The 23,958-nt window shown below is 36.7% G+C and overlaps 1 protein-coding gene across 5 annotated transcripts in view; it reads right to left on the bottom strand.

The window, feature by feature from the left end:
* Window positions 1–23,958, bottom strand: part of cadm2b (cell adhesion molecule 2b) — a 231,383-nt gene that overhangs the window by 51,632 nt on the left and 155,793 nt on the right. For 4 of the 5 annotated variants that reach the window (XM_024277531.2, XM_024277526.2, XM_024277528.2 and 1 more), the window contains exon 2: window positions 18,908–18,934. The exons of the other annotated variant lie outside the window; for it this stretch is intronic. In XM_024277531.2, the coding sequence (XP_024133299.1) occupies window positions 18,908–18,934 (27 nt within the window). The remainder of the gene's footprint in view (window positions 1–18,907; window positions 18,935–23,958) is intronic. 5 annotated transcript variants of the gene reach the window in all.

The raw sequence follows: 23,958 nt of genomic DNA, 5'->3' as shown, positions 1-23,958 counted from the left end.
ATTGTTGGCACAAATTTTCATTTAAATTTTCATTTTAAGTCAAGTAGGCTTTTATTTGTCAAATATGCTGAGTACAGGGCATACAAAGCATGAACTAGTATTTTTATTGACAGATTGGCCTTTTCTTAGCATTTTGTGCACGCTACTTAGCATTTTGTAGTCACAAATAAGCACTTTGTAGGCACAAAACAACATTTTATGCTCACAAATTGGCATTTTGTGACCAAAATTAGAATTTGCGGCCACATATGGGAATTTTTGTGCCCTAAGACTCGTGATTTGTGGGCACAAATAAGCAGTTCGTGGTCAAGTATTAGTTTTTTGCTGGCACAAATTGGCATTTGGTGGCAAAAATCAGAATTTGTGGCTAAAAATGGGAATTTTTGTGCTCTCAGACTATTATTTTGTGGGCACACATCAGAATTTTGCACACACAAATTTTTATTTTGGGGGGAAAAATTATAATTTTGTATGCACAATTTTGCATTTTGTGGCCAAGTAGAAGGACTTAAAGTAATAAAATAGAAACGGGTGTGTACAAAATGCTAATTTGTCAATATTTATAATTATTAATAATAACTGTTGCGCAATTATAACAAATTTGTACCTAAAATGTTTTAATTTTTTTGTACTTTTGAAGCCCAACAACTTAACATGTGATAGTTTGTATTTTTTAGCAACAAATTGTGCTTTAACCATTTTTACTGATTCTTGAAAGTCAGGAGAAAACATTTTTTAAAACATTTAACCTTCATTGATTAGAGTCACATATTAATGTAGATAAATAGTTGGGCTATCTAACCATTTGAAAAGTAAAAAGACCTTTTTTAAAAAAAAAATGATTATGTGATTATTCTAACCCAACAAGAACTTGAAGCTGTAATTATTACTGTTTCATTCTCATGTTTGAGAGAATTTAATATATATCATTAAATACATTTTAAAGGGACAATTTAATTATTTGCTCATTTATTTGACAGGGACATTGTGCATAAAAGTATTGGCGCCAATGTACCAGAGTTAGCTACAAAGCTAAACTGGAGAACCCCATATATCCATGCAAAAATCTTTTGCAAAAGTCAGTTGTGAGTAAGCCTAAATTTAGGGTTGTAATTCAGGGGGATATTACTGCTAACTTGAGAATCATTCATTTTATTGTTCAGATTGTATTAATTATAATTATTGCTAATTATTAAGCTAATATTTAGCCAATGCACTGAAATATGTTAGGATATTTGTAATATAAGGACTTTGCAGCCAACTGTTGAAATGAGAAGTTCATTTTGTGTCAAAGTTGACCTTTTCTTTAGACTTCAACTTTAATTTTCACTGCATATCTTGGTGGAGAGATGAAGAAATCCCAGTAACTGTGTACCACAGTGGATGCTGATGGACTTTTCTTCAAATGTGTATTTTCTATAAAAGCCCGTCTGCTGCTGTGTCTGTATTTCAGCGTTGGGTTTTTCATTTATGCTCCTGTTTATTTGCTTATCAAACTGAGCTCTATAAACAACAATAAGGAGACTCTTTAATGCATATGAAAAATTCAGCAGTGAACCAGACAGGATTCTCTTCAGAGAGGTCGCATGTAATATTTATTGTGACGCTTTTGTTGCAGATTTTCCAGTGTAGTCTAGGCTGCTCTGAAGAGCGTCGCCCTGATTTAACCCTCTATTTGAACACTTCTCTTATCTCAAGCACGCTTGGAAAAAAAAAAAAAAAAAAAAAAACTCTCAAGGACTATAATGATAAAAAATAGACATTTTCTGAGAGGAGTTGAGCATTTCAATGGAAGTAGAGGAAACATTTTCTTGAAAAAATCCTTCCTATTTTAGACTTTTCTATTTCAGACAAGCTCCGTTTTTGGAGGGGAGATAGATTTCTGACATTTGTTTGCTGTCCTTCAACAAGTCCCACCCGGTGCTTCATTTTGAAGCGACTACACATGCTGTCGATAATCCACACCATCAACTTCCCTCGCTGACAAGTCCGTTAGAGATTGATGTCCTCCTGCTCAGAGTCTCTGCTGATTTGGGTCCATTTCAAACAGTAATACCTGCTCCTGACCGTTCAACTTGTCTTGTCATTGTCACAGCCAAGTGCAGGACAATGCCAAACAGCATCTCGCCGCTCAGAATTCTTGAGTGAATTTGTATAATCTCAGAAATCTTGGCAACACTGAGTCACCGTATTGCACAACAAAAACACAAAAAAGCAAAAACTCTTTATGTAATGTTGAAAATATTGAATGTAGAGACTGTTGAAAGTGTTTCTCATGAGTGAAATCTCTTGAGAATTGTATTTTGTTTGGTTTTCTTTCTAGTAATTGCCATGCCATATTTCTATTTCATTTATTTATTAATTTTCGCTAACAAGCCAAAGCTCATTAATAGACTTATTTACCCACTAAAATCAAAAAATACTCATTTAAATACACAGAGTATAATAAAACAGAGAGGATCGCATATTTTAAGGTTTCATAAATCTTTGGTTTATGTTAAAGACAAGATTTAAAAGTGCAGTAGTCAGCAGAGAGAACATCAAGGTGAACACAGGAAGAGATAAGAGCCAAATTGGTATCGTCACCAAACAGTCAAAATACAGATACGACAAAATGTGGCAGATTCAACAAGACGGTGACATCATCAGCCAGAAGCAAAACACGCAACTTAACTCAACCGGACCTCAAAGCCTCGTTTCCACTGAGACATTTAGTCCGGTTCGCCCCAGTAAGGAGTGGAATGGTACGGTCCAGTTAATTCTAGTGTTTCCACTCAGTCAAGAATCGTTTGCACTAAGCGGTTTGTTTTCACGGTGCAGGCATGGTGTAGACCGCTAGCATGCCGCTAGCTCACACTGTATCACATCACCAAGGAACATTTGCACTTCCACCATAGACCAGACCTCGTTGTTTGCAGGTATTTTTTCATATAAACTCGTGACCAAAAGAGTACACAGGAAACCCAAAAAACCCCAAATGCTTACAACGTTAGCTTAAATGGGCGTTATATTGGCGCCTTCTAATGTCGTCATCACTTTCTGCAGATCAACGGGTGGGAACAGCAGCTCCGCCCCAAACGCTCCGTTCCACTTTTTAATGGACCTAAAACCGATGGGGGCCCCCAAGAGGTACAGGTTGGTATTGTTTAATGGTTTCATTTTACAATGGAAATGGTCAAAATATCGGACCGTACCGGACCACTCAGTAAAAACGAGGCTCAAAAGTGTTTGTTTAAAGTGGGATTTTTGTTTTGTTTTGTTAAAGAAATCAAAATTTTGTTTTAGGTGTTTTTACACATGGCATTTTTGGGACATTGTAGGACACACATATATATACAAAGCTCAGCTCACCAGCTCAATGGCCTTATGTAAAGTGTCTGCCCTGAGACTGGAAGGGCTCAAATCCCAGTTGAGTCAGGCTCTAAAAATGGGACCCAGTGCCTCCCTGCTTGACACTCAGCATTAAGGTGTTGAATTGGGGGGTTAGAGACCACCAAATGGTTTCCAAGAGCGGCTGTGTCTGCAGCTCACCGCTCCTCCAGTGGATGGGTTAAATGCGGAGAGCAAATTTCACACAAAACGGTGCGTGATAACTAATGGGACTTCAGCTCAAAATTGCATTTCTAAATATTTCTTTACACAAATTGTTGTGAATCAGAAGTGGATGAAACACTGGAATTTTGTACATGTGATGTAGAAAATGCGCTGGGCAGGCCACAAGCTAGCTGCACGTCTCCACAATGGGAGGGGGGAGGGGAGGCGGAGTTGTGGCAATCCCGCCCTCAATACAAAGGCAAACTTCTTATGAACTCCTGCCACTCTGCAGAAACTATGTCCAAGAAAACGAAACGATGTTTAAAAATTTGGGCTAAAAATTGTTTATTTATAATTTACAAACCACAAGCGAGACCACATTTCAGGACCTCGTCTGTGGAACAGTCTGCACGAGGATGCAAGGGCTTCATTTATTTGGAGATTTATAAGAAAAAATTCAAAACCCACCTTTAAATATAGGCTTTACGTGTCCACAATTTTTCACCATTTTATTAATAATTAACCTGATTGTATTCGTGGAATGTGTATGTATGTGTATTTTAATTGCTATTTTAACTACTACACCATGGTGTAATGCAGTTTGAGATGCTTTTTAGTGGGAAAAGTGCGATATACATAAATGAAGTTGAATTTACAGTCAATCAAAAGAAGATTGGAGTGCGACTTTACATGTTTTCATGTCTGCATGACATTATGGTTTAATGCATTTTGAACTATTTTAAATTATTTCTAAGTAAGATTTTGAATTGATTCATTTGACTTCAATTAGACTTTTTGGTTCCCTAAATAATTACCACCAACAAAGAGTCTATATGTTAAAGCTAAATTATTCAGTATCAGAATCAGCTTTACTTTAAAATTCTTTAGTTACTATTAGATGAATAAATAATTCTTGCTGCTTAATTAACATCTAATGCATTTTGTTTTTTTCAGTCTTTTGAATCACAAAATGACAATTCTTACAGTAATGGTAGTGCACTTTATATGAAAAAAACACATTTCTGTTAATCTTTACTTTAATTCTGACTAAAATAGGAAGTTAAACACATGGCAAAGTGTCTTTTTTATGATTCACATCTTTATAAGAGCCTGGCTGAAGTCCTGGGGGCAGCAGATAATGTTGATGTTGTTTGAAAGCAGTCTCAAAAGCCCACCTTTTCATTCGTTTAGATGCCTATGTCTGTGTCCTTGAATTTCAACAGGTTTTATTAAAAAAAAAACATGTTTTTTCATTTTTATGCTTTTAAGGCTCATTTCAATAACTCTTCATTGCATTTTTCTTCGCTTTTGCTTACAAACTTTTTATTTAAAGTTTTAATGAAAAAATGCAATTAAATCTTCAGTTCTCTTGTGTTGTTTTGTCTTCCTTTGAAAATAAAACTTCTGAAATTCTTCACTGCATTCATTGAAAGTTTTTGGTTTTAGAATAGAATGACCCTTTAAATATTGAGACTGAATAATCATTCTTCCAGAAGAGGACTGTGGGTAACGTACCATGCAGTGATCAATAGTTTTTAAGAGGGATCCGTGGGTACGATTTGTGCTTCCACAATCTACAATAATAGACATATCTAGCATAGAGGCCTTTGCTGATACTGTCCACAAACACTATAATCTGCAATAGTAAAAAGTAAACTAAGTTCTGCAATAAAATAACAATTTCATTTAAATAATGTGAAACGCTGCTAGGAAAAATAAAATAGGTAGCTTGGTTTAGTCGAGTAAAAATGTGAAGATCTATTCTGCAGGGACATATTTCAACATGCCGCACCAAATGACTTCATATGAATATTTTAATAAAAGAATTGATGAAATATTGAGTGCTTCTGCTATTACAGTACGTCCCCATGATGAGCTGGAGCTGTCAGACTTCAAGAGGAACAGGTGAAGTGTGGATGAGTGAATCGCAGAAACACATCTTTGAGTCAAGAACTGTCATTCCTCCGGCGGATGTTTACTTAAACCAGCCGTATTTGTCTTCAAATGAGATCAGACCAAAAGTCACCTCAAATATTTATGGCTTTGGCTCAAATATCAGGAGATTATCGGGCTTCTGCAGGGGTTGATGGAGAGCTGAGTCAGATTATATTGGAGGCCGATGCTGACTTTTTTAGAAATAATGAAAATTTTTGGTCTGCGCCGGCAGACGGTTACTGTTGCATCAGCAGTCACTAACGGAGCTTATAAGCTCATGCACTCAGCACCAAGTGACAGCCAGATGAAGCCCATCTTTCTGCTGCTGCTCCTGCTGCTGTTATAAATCTGCCACTGTGCTCTGTCTGTCCTTAGACAATAGCTGGCTCAGGGAGTATTTATATATATAAAAAAAAAAGTAACTCCAAGTGTGGAGGGTGAAATGAGGATCCAAAAAAAGAAACTTTTCCAAACGCGGACGAAAACAGAAACCAGACAGCTAAGAGGAGGCACACCAGACGGATGCAGATTCTTTTTGATTTAAGAAATCCAGTTTTCCTCCTATATTTTGTAACAGACGTGTGACAATAATCACAATGTTTGCTCTCAACATGTATCGTACCACACTGATAATAGGAGCCGAGGTGAAAAAAAAAAAAAAAAAAAAAAACGTCCTCGTCTTTGTGCTCTTTGTAATAATGGTGTCAAACTATTCTTATTAAAACCTCTGTGGAGACTTTGTCCTTCAATCAAATTAAATCTAAGTTACTATCTTTGAAGTCAAGCAGTTGTTGAAGGTGGTCAAAAGCATCTAGAACCGATGTTTGCATATTTAGTCAAATAAGAAAAACAGACTTTAGTTCATCACTGGTATGGATTTGGTACATTTGATCAGTATTTTTTGCGTATTTTTTAAGCTTTCCTTCAAAAACTAATAAGTGTGAGGAAGTACAAACTCTAGTGCGCATGTGTAAAAGTCAAGGCCCGGGGGCCGAATCCGGCCCTCCGAGTAAATATACCCGGCCTTCCAGATCATTTTATGTTTTTTTTAATATTGTTCAGATGTTATCTTGCAATTATTTCTTTTTTTTTTTATAATTTTGAGAAAAAAGCATATTTTTATGAATAGTAAACTTTCAGTACTCTCCCACTGAACTATTATTTTATAAAACCAGCTAAATGTTATTTTTAATAATATTTCAATCCCATATAAGCAAAAATTTAGGCTTTGATGAAATGTCTCAAATCCCTCTGTGCTCTGACTGGTTTGCAGAACTTTATAGTAGAGACGTTTAAGGTTTCAAGTAAAATGAGCCCCCCCCAAAAAAAAAAAAAAACCTGAAAGAAGAACACATTTTAGGACCATATACTATTGCAGCAGAGGATTCTTGGGTATGAAATGAAAAGGAAGAGGACTTTTTTTTGTTTTCAGACGTGCATTTTATATCAAATACATCTAATATTTATAACACATGCAGAACTACTCTTTTCTTGTTCAAGATCCCGACATTATTGTGGAAATGAAAGCATATACAGTATATATATATATATATATATATATATATATATATATATATATAATTTTTTTTTTCTTTTTCTAGGACATTAATGCCAAACTCATACAAAGAGACAAATTTGACAGCAGGAAGAGTCTCGCTCTTTCTATGGAGCAGCCAACAGTCAGGTGACCTTTAAATGATGCAATACTGGTATCATCCGAGGGTCATTGTCACCAAAAGCAGCAACAGTAGTTAAACAGATGCATATAAAGCAGTGTATGCAAAACTATCTGCTATATTAGAGTGTCATTGTCTGTCTTGACCATAAAAGGCTTCTTTCAACCACATGCTGGTAGCAGCTGTTCCTTTACAGGATCTCTATGAAGGTAAGCATAGAGATCCGCCTGTAATCACAACTCAAAAGATGGGTTCTCCTATTTACCCCATCAATAAATCCTATTTATTGTGTGGCTGTAACATGTCACAGGCTGTCTGAGCTCCTCCTCCCTCCTTCTGACCCACGTTACTCACCTGAATCAGGTGTGCTGCACCTGTCAGGTGTGTTGGACCAGCTCGTCTGAGCTTAAGAGCTTTTTAAACAGTAACAGGTGCATGTGAAGCAATTTGGACCAATTGGTTGCTCACTCAGTACTGGTTATGTACTTGGTTTTGCCATTTTTGCTTGGGCCATTAGTAATTCACTTGTTGGGGGAGGCGCTGACTCCAACATTCACATTGGCTGGGCCAATTGTGTTTCTGCTTTTTGTTATTATAGCCAATGTTCCAGATCTTGTTGGAGCTATATATATATATATATATATATATATATATACATATATATTTTAGGCGGTGTTTAATTTCTTTTCCTGTCTTCCAAGACACGGGTCACATATGGATTATAACATTAAGCCGTAGTCCTGAATCAATGAACTGGTGTCCTGTTCTAGCATGTGATGGTCTGTGTATTTCCCTGGACATTTATGAGCCATAGCCATTCTCAGACAAACCTATTCTTAAGAAATGTAGTAAAACACAACCTGAATGGTTCTGTTGCATGTCCTGGTCCACCAAAGCAGGCAAACACTGTTAAGAAAACTAATTGTGGTTCATTTATAGAATAAAATAAATGTTATTGGTACTGGCATCCTTCTTTTATTAATAGTGAATAGTGGCAGTCAAAGTGATAAAGTTACAGCTATCAATTATTTAAAGAGCATATCATACTGCCACTGTGTACATTTTGCAGATTTTCCATGTATTAAATTTCGTTCTAAACATGTTTTTTCATTCTCTGTGTGTGTTAGCCAACAGGTCTTTACGTGAATTCGAATTTGAGCTACTAAAATTTGAGAGTTGTGGAGTTTGTCCACATTTTACGTAGTTTATATGCAGTTATTACGTCCATCTTATGCAGTTGTGCATGATTTTTGTGAGATGCATATGCAAATTAGTGACTCTCAATGACTGTTCCACAATGTCTAATGGACTTTTCACGTTTATACCACTAACCCTCGTGCTATCTTATGGGGTCTAGATGACCCAAACTTACATTGATGTGTTATCCCTCCTGAGACAAAGGTGAACAAAGGTGGACAGGACCTCATGTCTGTCCAGACGACCCCACTCCCAACGTCAACATGCCTAGAATGGCGAAAGGGTTAAGGGGGCCGGGCATGGCGTGCACGGATGCCTCTATGGAAGTAAGGCAGGCCCTTCTCTCAGATCTCCACAGTTGTGGCACCAGCCAAGGGTCCCCTGTCACTTTTTCTTCGTATATTCACGTATGACCAGTTTTCATCTGTGCAATATGTACTTAGTGTGATGTGGTCTTTAGCCTGAATGAACATTTATTCTACTAGATACTTGTGACATAAAAGATCTCATAAAGGTTTTTATTTTTAATTTGTAAACAGCATACTCAGGAAGTATTCAGACCCTGAGTGTTCAGGACCGAGTAAGCTTTATTTGGTCCAGACAGAGCCCTGAACCTTGCGTTTGATCTGGATTCACCGGACGTTTCTGTTCTGAACCAAAACTTGTAAACAAAACCACATGACTAAAGATGTGCTCAATTATTGGCCAGGAATTCCAAGTGTTGGGCAAAGCATTGAGGTAAATAATAATGGTAGTCCTACGTTTTGCAATGCTTTATAGTTCACTTATTCAACATTTTTCTTTCGCTGACAAAGTTTGAACGTCTGTATCAACATCAGGTAAAACACGTTTTACAACACGGTGGAGCCATGCTGCAAGACAGTTACTACAGAACGTTGATTAGTGTTTATGAGATTATAGATAGTTGGGGAAACAGTGTGAGAACCAATGTGTATCACAGCAAAAGTTTTTTTAATGAGCCTGCATTCATCCGACCACATTTCAATGAGTTGCCATGTCTCATTGTTGCTCCACTACTCTGTTTACATCCCATAATGACTGGCTACGGTGGCCATTTTGGTCCAGTTCTGCTCCGAGCACGGAGCCTATTCAGAATGAGGAAAACTCAGAGTAAACTGGAACTCAGTTGGGAAGCAAACTCAAAAGATGGGTCAAAGAACGGTTCCTGGTCCCAGGGGTGTATTTAGACTGAAAATTACGCACAATCGGAGTAAACAAATATGTCCAGTGTGAATACATCCTCAGTCTACAGTAAAATAAAACCATCAAATGCTTTTTTTTTTTTTTTAAATAGGGCTCTTTTTTTCAGAACCCACATTTATTTTTGAAATGTACAAAAGTTCCATCATTTTTTGCTCAATTATGCTTATAGAAAAGGGTGAGTTGAAATCTTTTATGACGTCTGCAAATGTGATCCGCTGCCATAAATACAAAACAGTCAAAAGAATTCTGATTGCAGCCAAAGTAGGCCATGCCTTTCCTGGAGAAACAACAATCCATCCAATCTGACAACAGGAACATCAGATCTGAGGTCACATCAAAAACAAAATTGGCACCTTCTGGAAAATAACCTACAAAGGCCTAGATGTCAGTTATGGATGATCTTTGTGTTCTATGGTAAAGAAAAATCCTTCATAGCATCCAGCAAAGTGCAGAATTCTCTCCAGGAGGTAAAAATATAATAATCCAAGTCTACTATAGAGACGACTTCACAGAAGAAAACTACAAAGCCTTCACCACAGGGTGCCAGCCGTTCATAAGCCTCAAAGATAGAAAGGCGAGGAGATTAGACTTTGACAAAAACATTAAACAGCATTTTTTAGACAAGGGAAACTTACGTCAACCTGAAGCAGAAAAACTGCTCAAAAGGCTTCGTGATCTGATGAATACAGTATCATCCGTAAAACATGTCTGTGTGACCACATGTTTGGCGGTTGGGAAGGAAAAATAAGTGGGGAATGGAGCAGTTCAGCTAGTCTTCTTATCTGGACTCCACTGACCTGAATTTTCACTTGCAGAAGAGAAACATGGAAGAGCCACAATGAAACGGCAATTGCAGGAAGCTGCAGTTAATGTCTGATAAAGAACCACAGAGGAGGAAGAGCACTCTGTGATGATGGCCACAATTTTAGATGAAAAACACAATCTTAAATAGCAGACTAAAAAATATTTATGTTTTACCTTTTTTTTCAACGGTATATGAACAAAGGTATAAAAAACGGACTTGTAAAGCATAAAACAATCAACTGTCTGTTGGAGTTGACTCAATTAATAAACTCATTCTCAAATATAGTTTTTAAATACATGTCTTTACATTAAGTTCTACTTGAAAATAAATGCAATTTTAATTTAGAACAAAACCATCATAAAAAATAATTTTGATTGTTTTAAGATGTTTATATATATATGTCATCATTGGAATATTCAGCTTGTGTAGTTAATGTTATTAGTTTATGGTTACTACTAGATACTACTATTTTATAAAAAGTGTATATGTTAGTAAGTGGAGTATTTTGTAGTATTTTTTAAGAAGAATTGTTTGTTTATATTAATATTAAAAAATAACAGATAATTTATATTACACCTATAGGCTATAGCCAGGGCGGAGCAAAAGATTTGCCCCCCATTCCCCCAATTTTCAAGTCAATATTAGTTTCATTAACAAAGGTTAACAAACGATCAATGCAAGCTTCCATAAGCACTGCAAAAACAAACAAACAAATAAACAAAAACAATATTTTAGAATGAAATCTTTAGCCCCTAAAATTATTTTTTACGCCCCTGTATCTGCACTTTCTTTACAATAGCAAGAGGGAATCCTTAGTTTATGAAAAGTAATTTTGATCTTTTCATTTATAATGACCATCCGCTCTGCTTTTCCCATTTGCCATTCTTTCAAAGACCTCTGCCCTCTTCCCACCCTCCATATAAAATGTTCTAGCTCTGCCCTAGTTATAACCATTTGTATAATATTTGATACAAACATTTCAGAGACTCGTATCTCATTAGCATGGTCAAAAACCCATTGTATAGAACTTTTTGACCCTGGAGTGCAGGGGTCTGCAACCTGCGGTTCCAGATCAAGATGTAGCTCTTTTATCTCTCCATAGTGGCTCCTTGGCCAAACATAAAATAAGTGAGGGGGACTGCTGACCCGGCCATGTCGACCATCTGAGTCAGCAGCTCCTGCTAATGGTTGCCTAACCAAAACTACCTAAAGAAAAAAAATAAACAAAGCCCACAAATTAAGTCTACCAAACTAAAATAACAAAACCCAGAAGTGTAAGATTGCTGAGGACAAAGAAGAGAAAAAGAACAATATATATATATATATATATATATATATATATATATATATAAGAAAAATAGAATAGCAATTTTTATAAGGATTACTCAATTAGCATTTGTTTCATTTAGATTAGTTACATGTATTCATTGATGGCTGAGGTGCACAGAGATGATTAACTATGTAGGATTTTACATCCCTGTTGACCTAAAGATGTCTTGTTTGCTCAATGCTACCTCCAGCTTTTGTTTGTGCCAAAAATAGACATAATTCATATTTATTATTAAAAAAAAGAAGCTCATGAATGCAAATCCAAATTTCCCAAAGGCTAAAGTAAGACTATGCAGCCCTTTTTAGGTTTTAATCAGTAGAAAACTAGCCCAAGTGGCTCTTTTAACTGTTAAAGTTTGCCGACCCCTGCTGTAGTGCTTTGTCACTCCACTAGGGGCAGTAAGGGCTTTTCCTGGTCATTTCAAAATGGCTGCTTCCATGAAATCTCAAAAACACTTTTGGCGGGAAAAGTTTTAGCTAATTTTCTAAACTGGCAAAAATAACTCACCTATTGTGACTCTTTTTTATTACCTTTGGCTGATAAATAATTATTTGGTTTACAGTTACACCATGTTGAAGCGTGTTTTAAATTTGAGACATCTCTTTTGAGACAATGAGGGGAATATTTTTGCATCTTAAACTAACATTGTTGTGAGCAAAAACTTACTTGTCATATTTGATACTATCTATATTGCAACAAAAATGATATAGCAAAATTTTGTTGTAGATTCTATTAAAAGGGTTTGAAAAACATCTTCATTCCCCCAAAAAAATTTCTGTCAAATCTTTGATGTACTAGGCTTTAAAGGGTTAAATAGTAAAACCTTTTTTTAAATCTAAAGAAAGAGTATCTCTGCTTCAAACTAATTCCTCAAAGACGATGTTTGACCTCCAGATTTTTAGCAACTGTCATCTGGTAAAAATACATTTCAGTTCACAACAGTGCTTCTCTGAGGCGTCTGTGACCTTCAGCGGAAGTCTGAATGTTGGATGGAACCCTGCCAAAATAAAACTACAAGGACCGGAGAGTCTTTTATATCCTGTCATCTCAAAAAAGTGAACATTTATATTATGACTACGAAAAGTGAGGGTCTTGTGAAGGAGACATAATTCAGCCATTTTGGCAGGTGTTCATTCTTTTCTAACTGATAACATGGATCTATGACTAACCTTTTGACCTTTTGGGTCTTTATGAGTCTGAATGCCACTTTAGCACCACAGGCAGGGCTCTAGGCTGCTGTTAAGAGGCTGCACAGGTTAAAAGAGATCGCAGAGACTCTAAAATGTTCTGCTGTTCAAGCTCTGATTGCAAAACGTGAACTCTATCAATTCCCATAAGCCACTTCTAGAAAAAAATAATTTGAAAAAAATTTTAAGAAAAAGGTTTGTGTGTCTGTTGCCCATTCACACGAGTCATCAAAGTAAAGTAAGCGGCGTGCTTCTTATGACTATTCGAGCAGCTTTAACAATGAGCGCGATTAACGAGCGGCCAATTTTGATGTCAAGTCAATGCATAGAAAGACGCAATCATATAACTGGTTTTTTGAGGGTGAGGCACAATGTTGTGATCCTGCGGCAATGTGCTTGAGGCACTAATGTCGAAACTGAATCTTAGGAAAAATGTGGGTAGTGTCAACCAATCAGAGACTCAGCTTTGGCCCATGACACATTGACGATGTGATCAGTAGATGGAATTCTAAACCACCATGGAACGTGATTTGCGTAGCAGGTACTTCAGTTTCAGTGTTAAGTCAAACACAATCGGGCCCTGCGCAGGACAGCGGTGAATGAACACATTTTTTATTTTATAATTATTGTATTTATTTTCATTTTGTTGTTTGAAACAAAACAAAACATAACAAAAAAACTTAGGACAAGTATTAAGGAGGGAATTTACTGTGCATTAAAACAAGGGCGGCAGACTCTAATTTGCCGTGTGTGAACCCAGCATAAGACTGACAGTACCCAGACTCAAACATGCAACCTTCTGTTTGAGCCATACAGTCGACAATATATGGACAGAAGTGGATACATTATCCCCTACTCCCTCGCATTCCCAATAGGAAGTGTCTGCAGGTCCCAGAAAGCCAAAATCCCATAGACTTCTATAGAGAAACAGAATACCATGGAATAACCATTCTTGCTCTGGTGCCTCTTTTTAACATGTTCATGCTAAACCTATTTTCTTTTCATGATATTTTCTTTATCACAAATGATTCAAGTTATAAACTGACCAATCAGACGGCTCAGTAAATGCATGTGGTATCCACCTCGAACGTTCAAATCATTTAACAGATTCTCCCGAGCCCACTTTTACTGGAAGGGGTGTGGCTTTCCAACAAGCTCACTCCTTGATTAGCAAGAGTGCAGCCTTAGAAACCAATCACTGCTTACTGACGTCATCTTGTTCCAAAATGGCGAAGTTGGTACTGCGCAAAAAAGCAATTAAATTGGCTTATTTTGTTGGAACCAGGAGGTAAGACATTTTCTATGGGTGACGTCACAGGTCATCTCTCTCTCTCTATATATATGCCAACAGCTTGACCCCAATGCCGTGTCCACTGCCCCAAACCTTATAAAATCCCCACCTCCCAACTGACAAGCTGATTAACCCGAGCAGTTAGCTTCAAAGGCACCCTTTCAAAATAAATGGTTTCCAAAATAAGACAGTTTGTGACAATGTAGATGAGAAGAGACCTCATCATAAATGATTGTTTCTTGCTTTGACCTTTCATAAACAAGGAGGTTTTTTTATTTTTTAATATATATATTTCAGTTTAAAAGGTTACATCTGTCACCTTAAACTGGAATTTATGTTGGTTTATTTAAGCACCCAAGATGAACAGAAATTCATCCCACGCTGAGAGTAAACCTGCTGATCTGAGGCACCTGGTTCAGCATCCAATTTTAAATGCAATCATCCTGGTAAATTGGGAGATTTGAACAACTGTTTAGGGGCCACAGCTAATTAGCACTAAATCTAGATCCGATCCATTAACTCGGACAAATCTGTAAATTACCTGTCCAAGGTGAATTGCACAACTACCACTTTTAACTCTGTCAGATTAAAAGATTGAACCACTACTTAAAATGATAAAGGAAGATTTGAAATCTTACTATTTGGGCCTCGAAGTCTGAAACTCGCTAGGTTATAGAAAATCCATACATAATTATGCTAAAATATTGCAGGCTGTAATTACTTGAGGCCAGATTAGTAAAGGTATTTCATGCAACTCTCCTTCACACCCCAATTCATGGATATTTACCATAAATGCAACAAGAGATTGTAGGGAGGGGGGCACGCGTCCACACAAACCGATCATAAGCAAACAGCAGCACAGATGTAATTTGAGTGCAATTCTTTTTAGCTGCATAAATTTAACATATAAATTGACCCTGAATGTTTTTCTTCTGTATGGAAAATGAATTATTCTTGCCTACGAAATCTTATCAAGACACATTATTCCAGATGCAGTCTTTATCTCCACTGGGATTATAAAGATGTATTTTTTTTTTTTCCTCAATGCTTCAATCAACAGCAAACAACAGCACAGACATGGGAGATAACCCACCATCAGCTTTGTATTGTATTCACCGTCTGCACTGATAGTGTTATTTTAAATGATGCAATCATTTGATTGAGCAGATTAAGTCTTTTAAACAGCAAGTCCCCCAAATAGACTGAGCTGTCTCTCAGCTTTGCTCCACTATAAAATAACAAAAGTAGCTGCAGTCTGTTACTGGAAGCTGTTGAACCTTCCCAGACAGGGAGACAGTACTGAGCTCCATCCTCCCCTGTGATTTCCCACAGTGGGGGAGGCAGGAGAAAGGAAGGGGGTGGACAATCCGTAGAACTGGCAATAAATATCTGTGCCGGGGAAAACTCTTAGGGAGGGTTTTTTTTCTTTTTTGCTGTTGTGTTGGGGGGGAAAAAAAGAAGAACAAAGACGGGTGGTGATACATCAGCTTCAGAAAGTGGGTCAAAAACACTGTACTGTTTCCAGGTAAACTTCCAAGTTCAAATGAAGCCACTAACGAGACTTTACGGGTTCTAAATGAATATTATTAACACCGCCGTTAGGAGAACACAGATGTTACACCCTAAAAAAATAAAAGCGACAAAGGGGCAGGAGTGGAAAGTACTTTCACTTAGAGGTAATAAATGGGAACAAACATTCGTTTGTGTATAAAAGGGAAAATATGCAGAAGTAGGAGTCCTAAGGCCAGCTCAAAATGGCTGCTATTAAACGGTTAAATGGTTTGACTAATGAGAATTCAGCTAAGCACAAACTTCAATGTTATTAATAGATTTTTTTTGCACAAAAATCCTAATTTTCCCTAAAAAGCTGCCGTGCATTGAGATGGGAATTGAAGAAAAAAAAAGCTACATTATTTTAATTAGTAAAAAGTTTTACTTTCCCACTGTTAGTGTAATTTATTTTGATTATAAAGCACAAAATTGTGTTTTTTTTAATAGGAAACTGTTAGTTTCCAGAGAAAAACAATTACCAGATTTTCACATATATTCCCACAGAATTTATGAGCATAAAACATAAAGACTGAAGAATGTAAATAAAACTGACCTGTGAATGCAGCTGGAACATTTTACATTAATCTTCCACCTCCACACAACCTGCCTGCACATAATGATCACAAACAGCTTCACAACTCAAATAAAAACAGCTTCATTTGAGTTCAGCCGCTGAAAGCCTTTACAGGTTTTAATTTGGTTTCGCTCGAACTCTTTGATTTTTCCGCGTTAGCCTTGGTCTATTTGTGTTTTTGATTTTGCTCATGTATGTGTAGTTAGCGCTCAGTGTTTTTTTCTTGTTCTGCATGTTGCTATTGGTGCTGCTGTATGTTGTTTCTGGTTTATATAGTTTCTGTCCTGTCCTTCATCCATACAGATTCTGAATTGCCAACCCCTCCCACCTCAAGCTTGTTTGTCAAATGGCTGTAAATATGTAGACAACATTGTTGCGGTTTGTTCAGGGTCTATTTAAAGTGTGACTAGTCTGGCTGGATACTGTATATCACCACCAAACCACAGACTTTCTTGTAATGTTAAACTTGTAGTGCTGAGAATTTTATTTTATGGCCATTTGTCAACAAAAAAGAACATATTTTACTCCCCTTTATGTAAAGTTTTTAAATCAAAGAATAGGTACGAAGACACAAATGTGTCAATAATAATAACATAGTCATAGCTAAATATTAAAGATCACCAAAAAATCTGAAAAAAGTCATTTTCAGAAATCAAAAGGAAATTGTGCTTTTGGAGGACTTGAATTAGATAATGAGGATTAAAATGGCATTTCTAGATATTTCTTCGTTCAAATTTTCCTTGTCCAAGCTGGCTCACGACTGGATATTACTAAAATATTGCTCGCCACTTTTGTCGCTGCGGTATTGTTAGCTAGTGGTTGTGAGGAGCTATAAGCTAGTAAGGGAGCATGTAAACAGATGGGCACTGGGAATTGGGGGTGGGCTTGCTTCACTGCAACTGAACCGCCCACAACTCAGAGGCAAATTTCTAATGCCTCATTTCCACGGAGCAGTCTGGTCTGGTAGCGAGTATACGGTCCAGTTAATTCCCACTCAGTTAAGCCCCGCTTCCACTGAGGGGTTGGTTTTAACGGCGCATGCGTGGTGTAGACCGCAAGCGTGTCATTGTAGTGAAATAATTAGAAAAGCAACAACAACCATTTTTTTTCCCACTTGTCTTCCTTAGTTGAATCTATATCCATGCCTTCCAGTATTTATTGTTGTTTTTAGGTTTTTATTGTTGTCTACCACAGACTTGTGTGTTTAATTCTCTCTCTCTACCTTTTCGTCTACTCCTTTCTCACATTTTTGACTTCCTGTTTCTGTTGATTTTTGGCTCTGCACCTTCAGGATGCTTTGTTTGATCAGTAAATAAACTTTAATCATACTCTGTGAGTTGGTCTTGCTTCTGCAGAAAGTTATGTTTTCTATCATAGGAAGTTGCATTAGTTTTGCCTTAGACCCTCCCACACACACTGTTAATGTATTTATAAAGTTTCCATTAAAAAAACCCAGAGGCATCTGTTGTCATTTTTGACAGGTGCTACTAGACGTCCTTTTTTGATTTGTTTTCCTGGTATTTCTGTCTGCCGTGGACAAAAATGTCAGTTCTACAGTATTTAAGACTTATACCAGCGATAACATGCACAGTATTATCTTTATGATTATTAAACAACTAATCAAACTTAATTAGAGTTCAGAAAGTGCTGTAGGAAAACATGTGCACACTGAAGGAGATTTTTTTTTTTTTAAGTAGGAGTGCTAAATGTGAATCTTCAGTTAATTAAAACTATCCAACTAATTACTTCTGTAAATGGAAGGCACAAGGTTTTTTTTTTTAAAGCGGGATGGAAAAATAACCCAGGAAAATATCCAACGTTAATTATTGGTTTTGGCAAAAGTTGTGACAAAAGGATATTTTTCTTAAAAAAATGAAAAAACTCACTTAAATAAATGAGTTTTAAATAAAACTGCCGTCTTCATTTTCAAGGTGCAACACTGGAAGTATTTTGTTAAAATTAAAAGCAGCTTTGTCAATGAGAAGCTAGAGGTTGCCATGGTAAACAGCAAAGAGAAATAATAAAATAAAGTCCAAAAACATAGTGTGTAAAAACAGAAATCTATCAACAATGAACAATTGATCATGTTCTGGGCCAAAAGGCCTACAGAATCAGGACAAATAATTAGTCCCAAACAGTGAAGGGTACGGGTAATAGAGGTGCAATACAAAAGATAAAAACAACAGTTTTGTTGCCATGGGCTGTTCGGTTCCAATGCACAGTATGTCTGGAAATATCTAGCCGGAGCAAATGAGACACCCGCCTCATTCATCCATCACCGAGCTGTCCTTGAACCAGGAACAAACCCCCCAGCTGCTCCAGTGGAGCTGCACCGCAGTCGAACACAGGGATGCATGAATGGGTGATGCTGCATCTCCCATGGTGTGAATCTATACATATGTGAAGCAGGCTGGATTGTAAAACAAGCACGTGCTTACTGCAAACCTGCAGGTGGAAATGCTAGGAAAAGAAAAAAAAATGCTACGTGTTATGTTAATGCTTTCTGGGCCCTTGAGGGAGATAAAAGGTTGACCCAAACATTGTTTATTGGGAAAGGTGTACCACATAAATCATGTAGGAGGAAAATGGAAACAATAACTCACCTTTTGCTTTGCTTTTTGTCCCAGCAACTGACAGCATGAAGGGATAAGACAAGAGACAATAAGTTAGATAGGAGGAATGAAGGAGTTACACTGATGGAGACATGATTATTTGCTCAATCCGTGCCAACGGAGGACGTGATTTAGTGGTAGAAATGAGCGCAGCGTACAGTGCAGACACATGACATTTCACTGGCAGAATTTAATATCAATAACTCTTCTCAAGAGAAGGGAATGACATAAATATCACACAGTTTTAACTCCATCAAAACCTCGATTTAAATTCATTTTTCTGGTATCTTCATTAGGTTTATTTCAATGAAATATAGAGATATAATAAAAAAAACAAAGACTATATCTGAATTTCGCCAACTACTAAAAGACTATATAGTGCAGGACTTTCTAGTACCCTGGGTTTTAATAGTAACTCAATTTGAAGTCACCAATTTCCCAAAGTGAAAACCTAATAAATATAAACATTTTACAAAGACTATTTATGATTTAATTGTGTTTTAATGATAAAGACTTGGATGGTTTATTAAAAAAAAAATATTAAAATACATTTCCTTCACATGAAAAGTTAGTCAAATGCAATGCATTGTGGTCTGTATTTGCCGATCCACACAGTATCAATGCAACTTCTGGGAAATTTCTTGATTTCAAAATTCGGACATCCCCACAAAATGACACAGAAGGAGAGAAGGAATTTGGACAAAATCGTAGTAGAAAAACTATATACTAGTAGACTATATGATGTATTTCTTTATTTAGTCGTCATTTTGGGCATTACTGCCCACCAGCAAGTGGGAAGTGAACTAAATGTAAGGAAGGCATCAGAATGTTCAACCAAACTGGGACTAATCTGGTATCATGTTCACACCAGGTTGTGTCCACTACCTCTCTTTTAAAGTGCGTTTCCAAAGATTAATTTATAAATCTGCCCCTTCTGCTGTGTTCCAAAGTTTTTTTAAGTGTACAGATAATGTAAGTTCTATGCACTTGTGCAGGGATGTTTGATGATTTGCTGTCCCCAATAGCCAGAAGAAAAAAAAAGTACAAATAAGAGTAAAAATACAGGAAATGTTTCATAATTGTCTCAAAAAGACCCTTTTCACTGTGATGTCAGGCAAAATGTGTAAAATGACTTCCGGATTACGAGTTCAAACCAGCAAAAATGACAACTGAACGCTGTTTAACACAATTTTACGTAAATAATAAAAGATAATTGGAACATTTTACAATATTTATTTTATAAATGTCTAACCTAATTCTATTTTTTTTTCCTCTCTTATACTGTTCACAAACCAAATTACAAATAGAATAATCCTCCAGTGTTTGAGGATTAAAAATTGACCTTTCATTCAAGCAGATATTATTCTAACAGTTTCTATTTTGTTTGATGTCACTCGCACATATTTTAAATGCGATCAAGCACAAAAAGTGATGAAAGTACATGTTACGCGTGGCCAAAATATACATTCCTGTATGCCTGCAAGTATTTTAATTGTGTCCAAATTTTAATTTAGGTGTTGTAGTAAGGGGTGTTTGTTGTTTTTATGGGTATTTGAAGAGTAATTGTAAAAACAAGAATTATTACCAGGTGAATATTTTAAGTGCTGATATTATTTTTAGCTTTCAAAGTAAGTACGGGTAAGAGAAAGAGTTCAATGTTGACCGTACATGTTTTAGAAATGACGTGCGAACAATCACTTCCTTATATATTTTTGATGGTTTTCAATTAATTTGATCCTTTTTGTAAAGAAAAAATATCAAAAAGTTCATGAGGAGGAAATTCTGGTTATCCTCCAGGTCGGCTGATTACATCGTCACGAGAGTTCAGATGAACTCTGAAAACATTGTGTCAAATGTTTGCCCCGGAAACAACAGGACCTCTGATTGGGTCTGTGCCTTGACTTGACATAGACCCATCTGCCGTGTGAATCATGTTTGGTGTGAACACACCTTAAACTGAAAACAAATGCAGATTCTAGATCACAGTGATTTTTACATTTTTACTCACCCACACACACAAATAAAAAAATAAAAAAAACACAATGTTTCTTCTTTAATGCCACAAACTGTATTTCAATGGATATGTATGTGTTTAGAATTCATTCAAGTCTCCATTTGCAGCTCTTTTGAGCAAATATTGTCATAATAACTGAATTTAAATTCTGAGGAGAATAAAAGAGTAAAAAATGCTTCATATCTTTACTTTTAGTTTTCATTGGGTAGCTTGAATTCTTTGTTCAAACTAGTGCAGTCTGCACCTTCATTTGTGAGATGAGACACAAGCAAATGCCTAAAAACTATTTATTTCGATAAGGCTGCGGTTATATTTCTCATAAAGTAAAAACGTCCCGGTGGTTTTGGCTTTAACAAAATAAAGCGTCCTCTGTGAAAAACAAAAGCAAACATGAAAACTAAATACCTTAATTTTTCTTAAGAGCTTTTGTTAACTTTGCAATTTTTGCTCCATTGAGTCATTAGGGAAGAGTGGCAAACTGCCCCGTTTCAACTTTAGCCTTTTGAAGAAATTACACGGCACTCTAGGTACATGGCGCAACTCAGCAAAGGAATCAACAAAACCCTTCCTGAGACAAACCCTTCGTCCCCGATGTTTACGTAAAGAAAGGTGCTCTAATGTCGTTCAATTAGAACTGCTTACTAAAATGTCACGAGGATAAACAAATGAGCAAACTTAAGGAAGTTAACAACATATTTGCCTGCAAGGCTTAATAAAAGTAAACAGCAGAGCTTTAACTTACAGTAGCTCAGGCCACAGAGGACCGAGTCCCATGAAGAGGGAGAGAAAAAGAAAGTTAAACAACTATGAAAAAACCTTATGAGAAGGAGTTGAACCCGCAGAGAGAATTCTACTCTCACAAAGGACTGCTCCACTGCGGCAAAGGGAACATCAGGTGTTTTCTATATTCTAATAAGATACGCTCCCATTTAATTTGTTGATGCTGGGAACCTGAAGGAAAGAACAAAGGGAAGGAAATGCATTCAGAGTGTCACTTTAAAGCCATCAAGTCGACCTCCGTGAATTTCCCTGCGTCGTATAAAGTTTACTGCAGCCGAACACACAGCAGGACGAGGGTAATTACCGTAAATTGTATCACGGCATCACAGGGAACAAAGCTGACGGAGGATAAGCACAACGCCACTAAATATTTACAATCATAAGAGATTATGAGAGGGAAAATATCAAACAGGCATTAGCATCCTTCTATGAAGGGTGAGGAAACCATTTTTGCTCCACAGTGAATCTGTCATTTCTGAAGAGGTTTTATTGATTCACAAATCCCTTTAAGAAAAAAAAACAATAAAGTCTTCAGAAAATATAAAGATGACAAGGAGAGTAGAAGGTCACACTGCTTCATGCTGTCCACTCTGGTCACAAAAGTCAGTGTTGTTTTTTGTTGTTTGTTACAAAAGTGTTCGATGTAAAAGCCTTTAGATATTTGGACACCGCTGTGATTAAAAAATCATGTTTATATGTGCTTTTAGGGCTTCTATGTTCACAAGTTTTTAAGTCAGTTTTCGGACTCTTCATGGAAAATATGCAGCCAATCAGGGACTCAGATTTGGTAGTGACGGATGGTGTCCCCTTTAATTCATGGTAGTCCCAGCTGCTTGCAAATTGATCATGAAAGAAATTGATAATTGCAGTTTGTGCCCGACCAGAATTATATGATACCTTTTCTTTCATTTATCAGCACAGAGCCGTGAAAGATGAAAGCTTGGAGAAATATTCACAAGATTTGCACGGCTTTGACATTTCTTAGCTAGCCTGTTGGGGCAAACTTGCACGAGTTATCAGGAGCTGGTGTCCAGTGTGAACACTAAATGCTCAAGAATGCATGTTAAGCGTTTTCTTGATTGTGAGTCACAAACCCGGTTTTAACGTAACCCAACACATCTAGCAGACCCAGGTTTCTTACAGCAGGCCATTGATCGTTTTAAGAATTCATGCTGTGTTTTCCACACGATAATTCACACTTAAAAGTCTTTCTCTTTTTTGAAAAATGACATTATAATCTGACGCGCCTTATACATGGATTAATTCTAGTCCCGGGTCTAGCTTCTTGCTTTGTGTTTACTGATGCAGAAGCAAGACGCCCTGTCAAAATATCAGTATGTTTGTCTTCATGACTTGCAAAGAAAATTAGTGAATATGCTAACACAGCTAACAGGTAGCGGTGTCTGACAGTAAATTTTATGTGTTTCTAATTAAGTAAGTGTAGTAAATGTGACATTTATCTAAGTTGTATTAGCTTTTTTTATGTGTTTCAAACAAGGTGTGTGTTAATATAAATATGCTTACACAGCTAATGTGTCTGACTGTGTTTTTTATGCGTTCCTAACAAACTTGGGAGTCAGAATAGTCATAGTAACATTTGTTTAACTCTTGTGTTCTCTTATGGGGTCCACTTTTAATGTAAACATGCCTAGGATAGCACAAGGGTTAAGTGGCATTGGCATGAAAAAGCAAGCTAATACCACGTGTTGCTAACGAGGTTGCGTGTTATTGTAAATATGCTAATGTAGCTAGCATGTAGCGCTGTTGGACGTTTTTTTTTTTTTTGTGTTCCTTGGATGTTTGTTTTAGCAGTATCAGTCTTTTTTTCACATGCTGCAAATAAGGTTAAGGGTTACAAGTTTTGAGAATACTCCAGTAATCTTACAATGAAGTTCTAGAGTTACTGTGAACACAGTTAATGAAGTCTGACTGACGACTATTTTGTGTCGCTTCATGCACTTTATAGTTATTTATACTTTATGAAAAGTTTGAAAATAGAACATTAAAATCTAAGATGCAAAAAAACCCAATAATGATGAGGATTTTATCCTTTCTATATATTCTTGTAGATTTTACATTTCTTTTGATCTTTGTTTTTACTTTTATATATTTTGTTCTTTTTCCATTTTGATTTCACTCCAGTGTTCTCCTCCAGGGGATCCTCCATACCCTTGACTAAGCCTTTTTTTGGTGAACAGGGTTGTTGCAGTGGGATCTCCCGGGTCTAGCTTCTTGCTTTGATCAGGGG

This window comes from Oryzias melastigma, linkage group LG13, assembly GCF_002922805.2.
Source record: "Oryzias melastigma strain HK-1 linkage group LG13, ASM292280v2, whole genome shotgun sequence".
In the NCBI taxonomy this organism is placed as follows: domain Eukaryota; kingdom Metazoa; phylum Chordata; class Actinopteri; order Beloniformes; family Adrianichthyidae; genus Oryzias; species Oryzias melastigma.
This window is presented reverse-complemented; position numbering and strand designations above follow the sequence as displayed.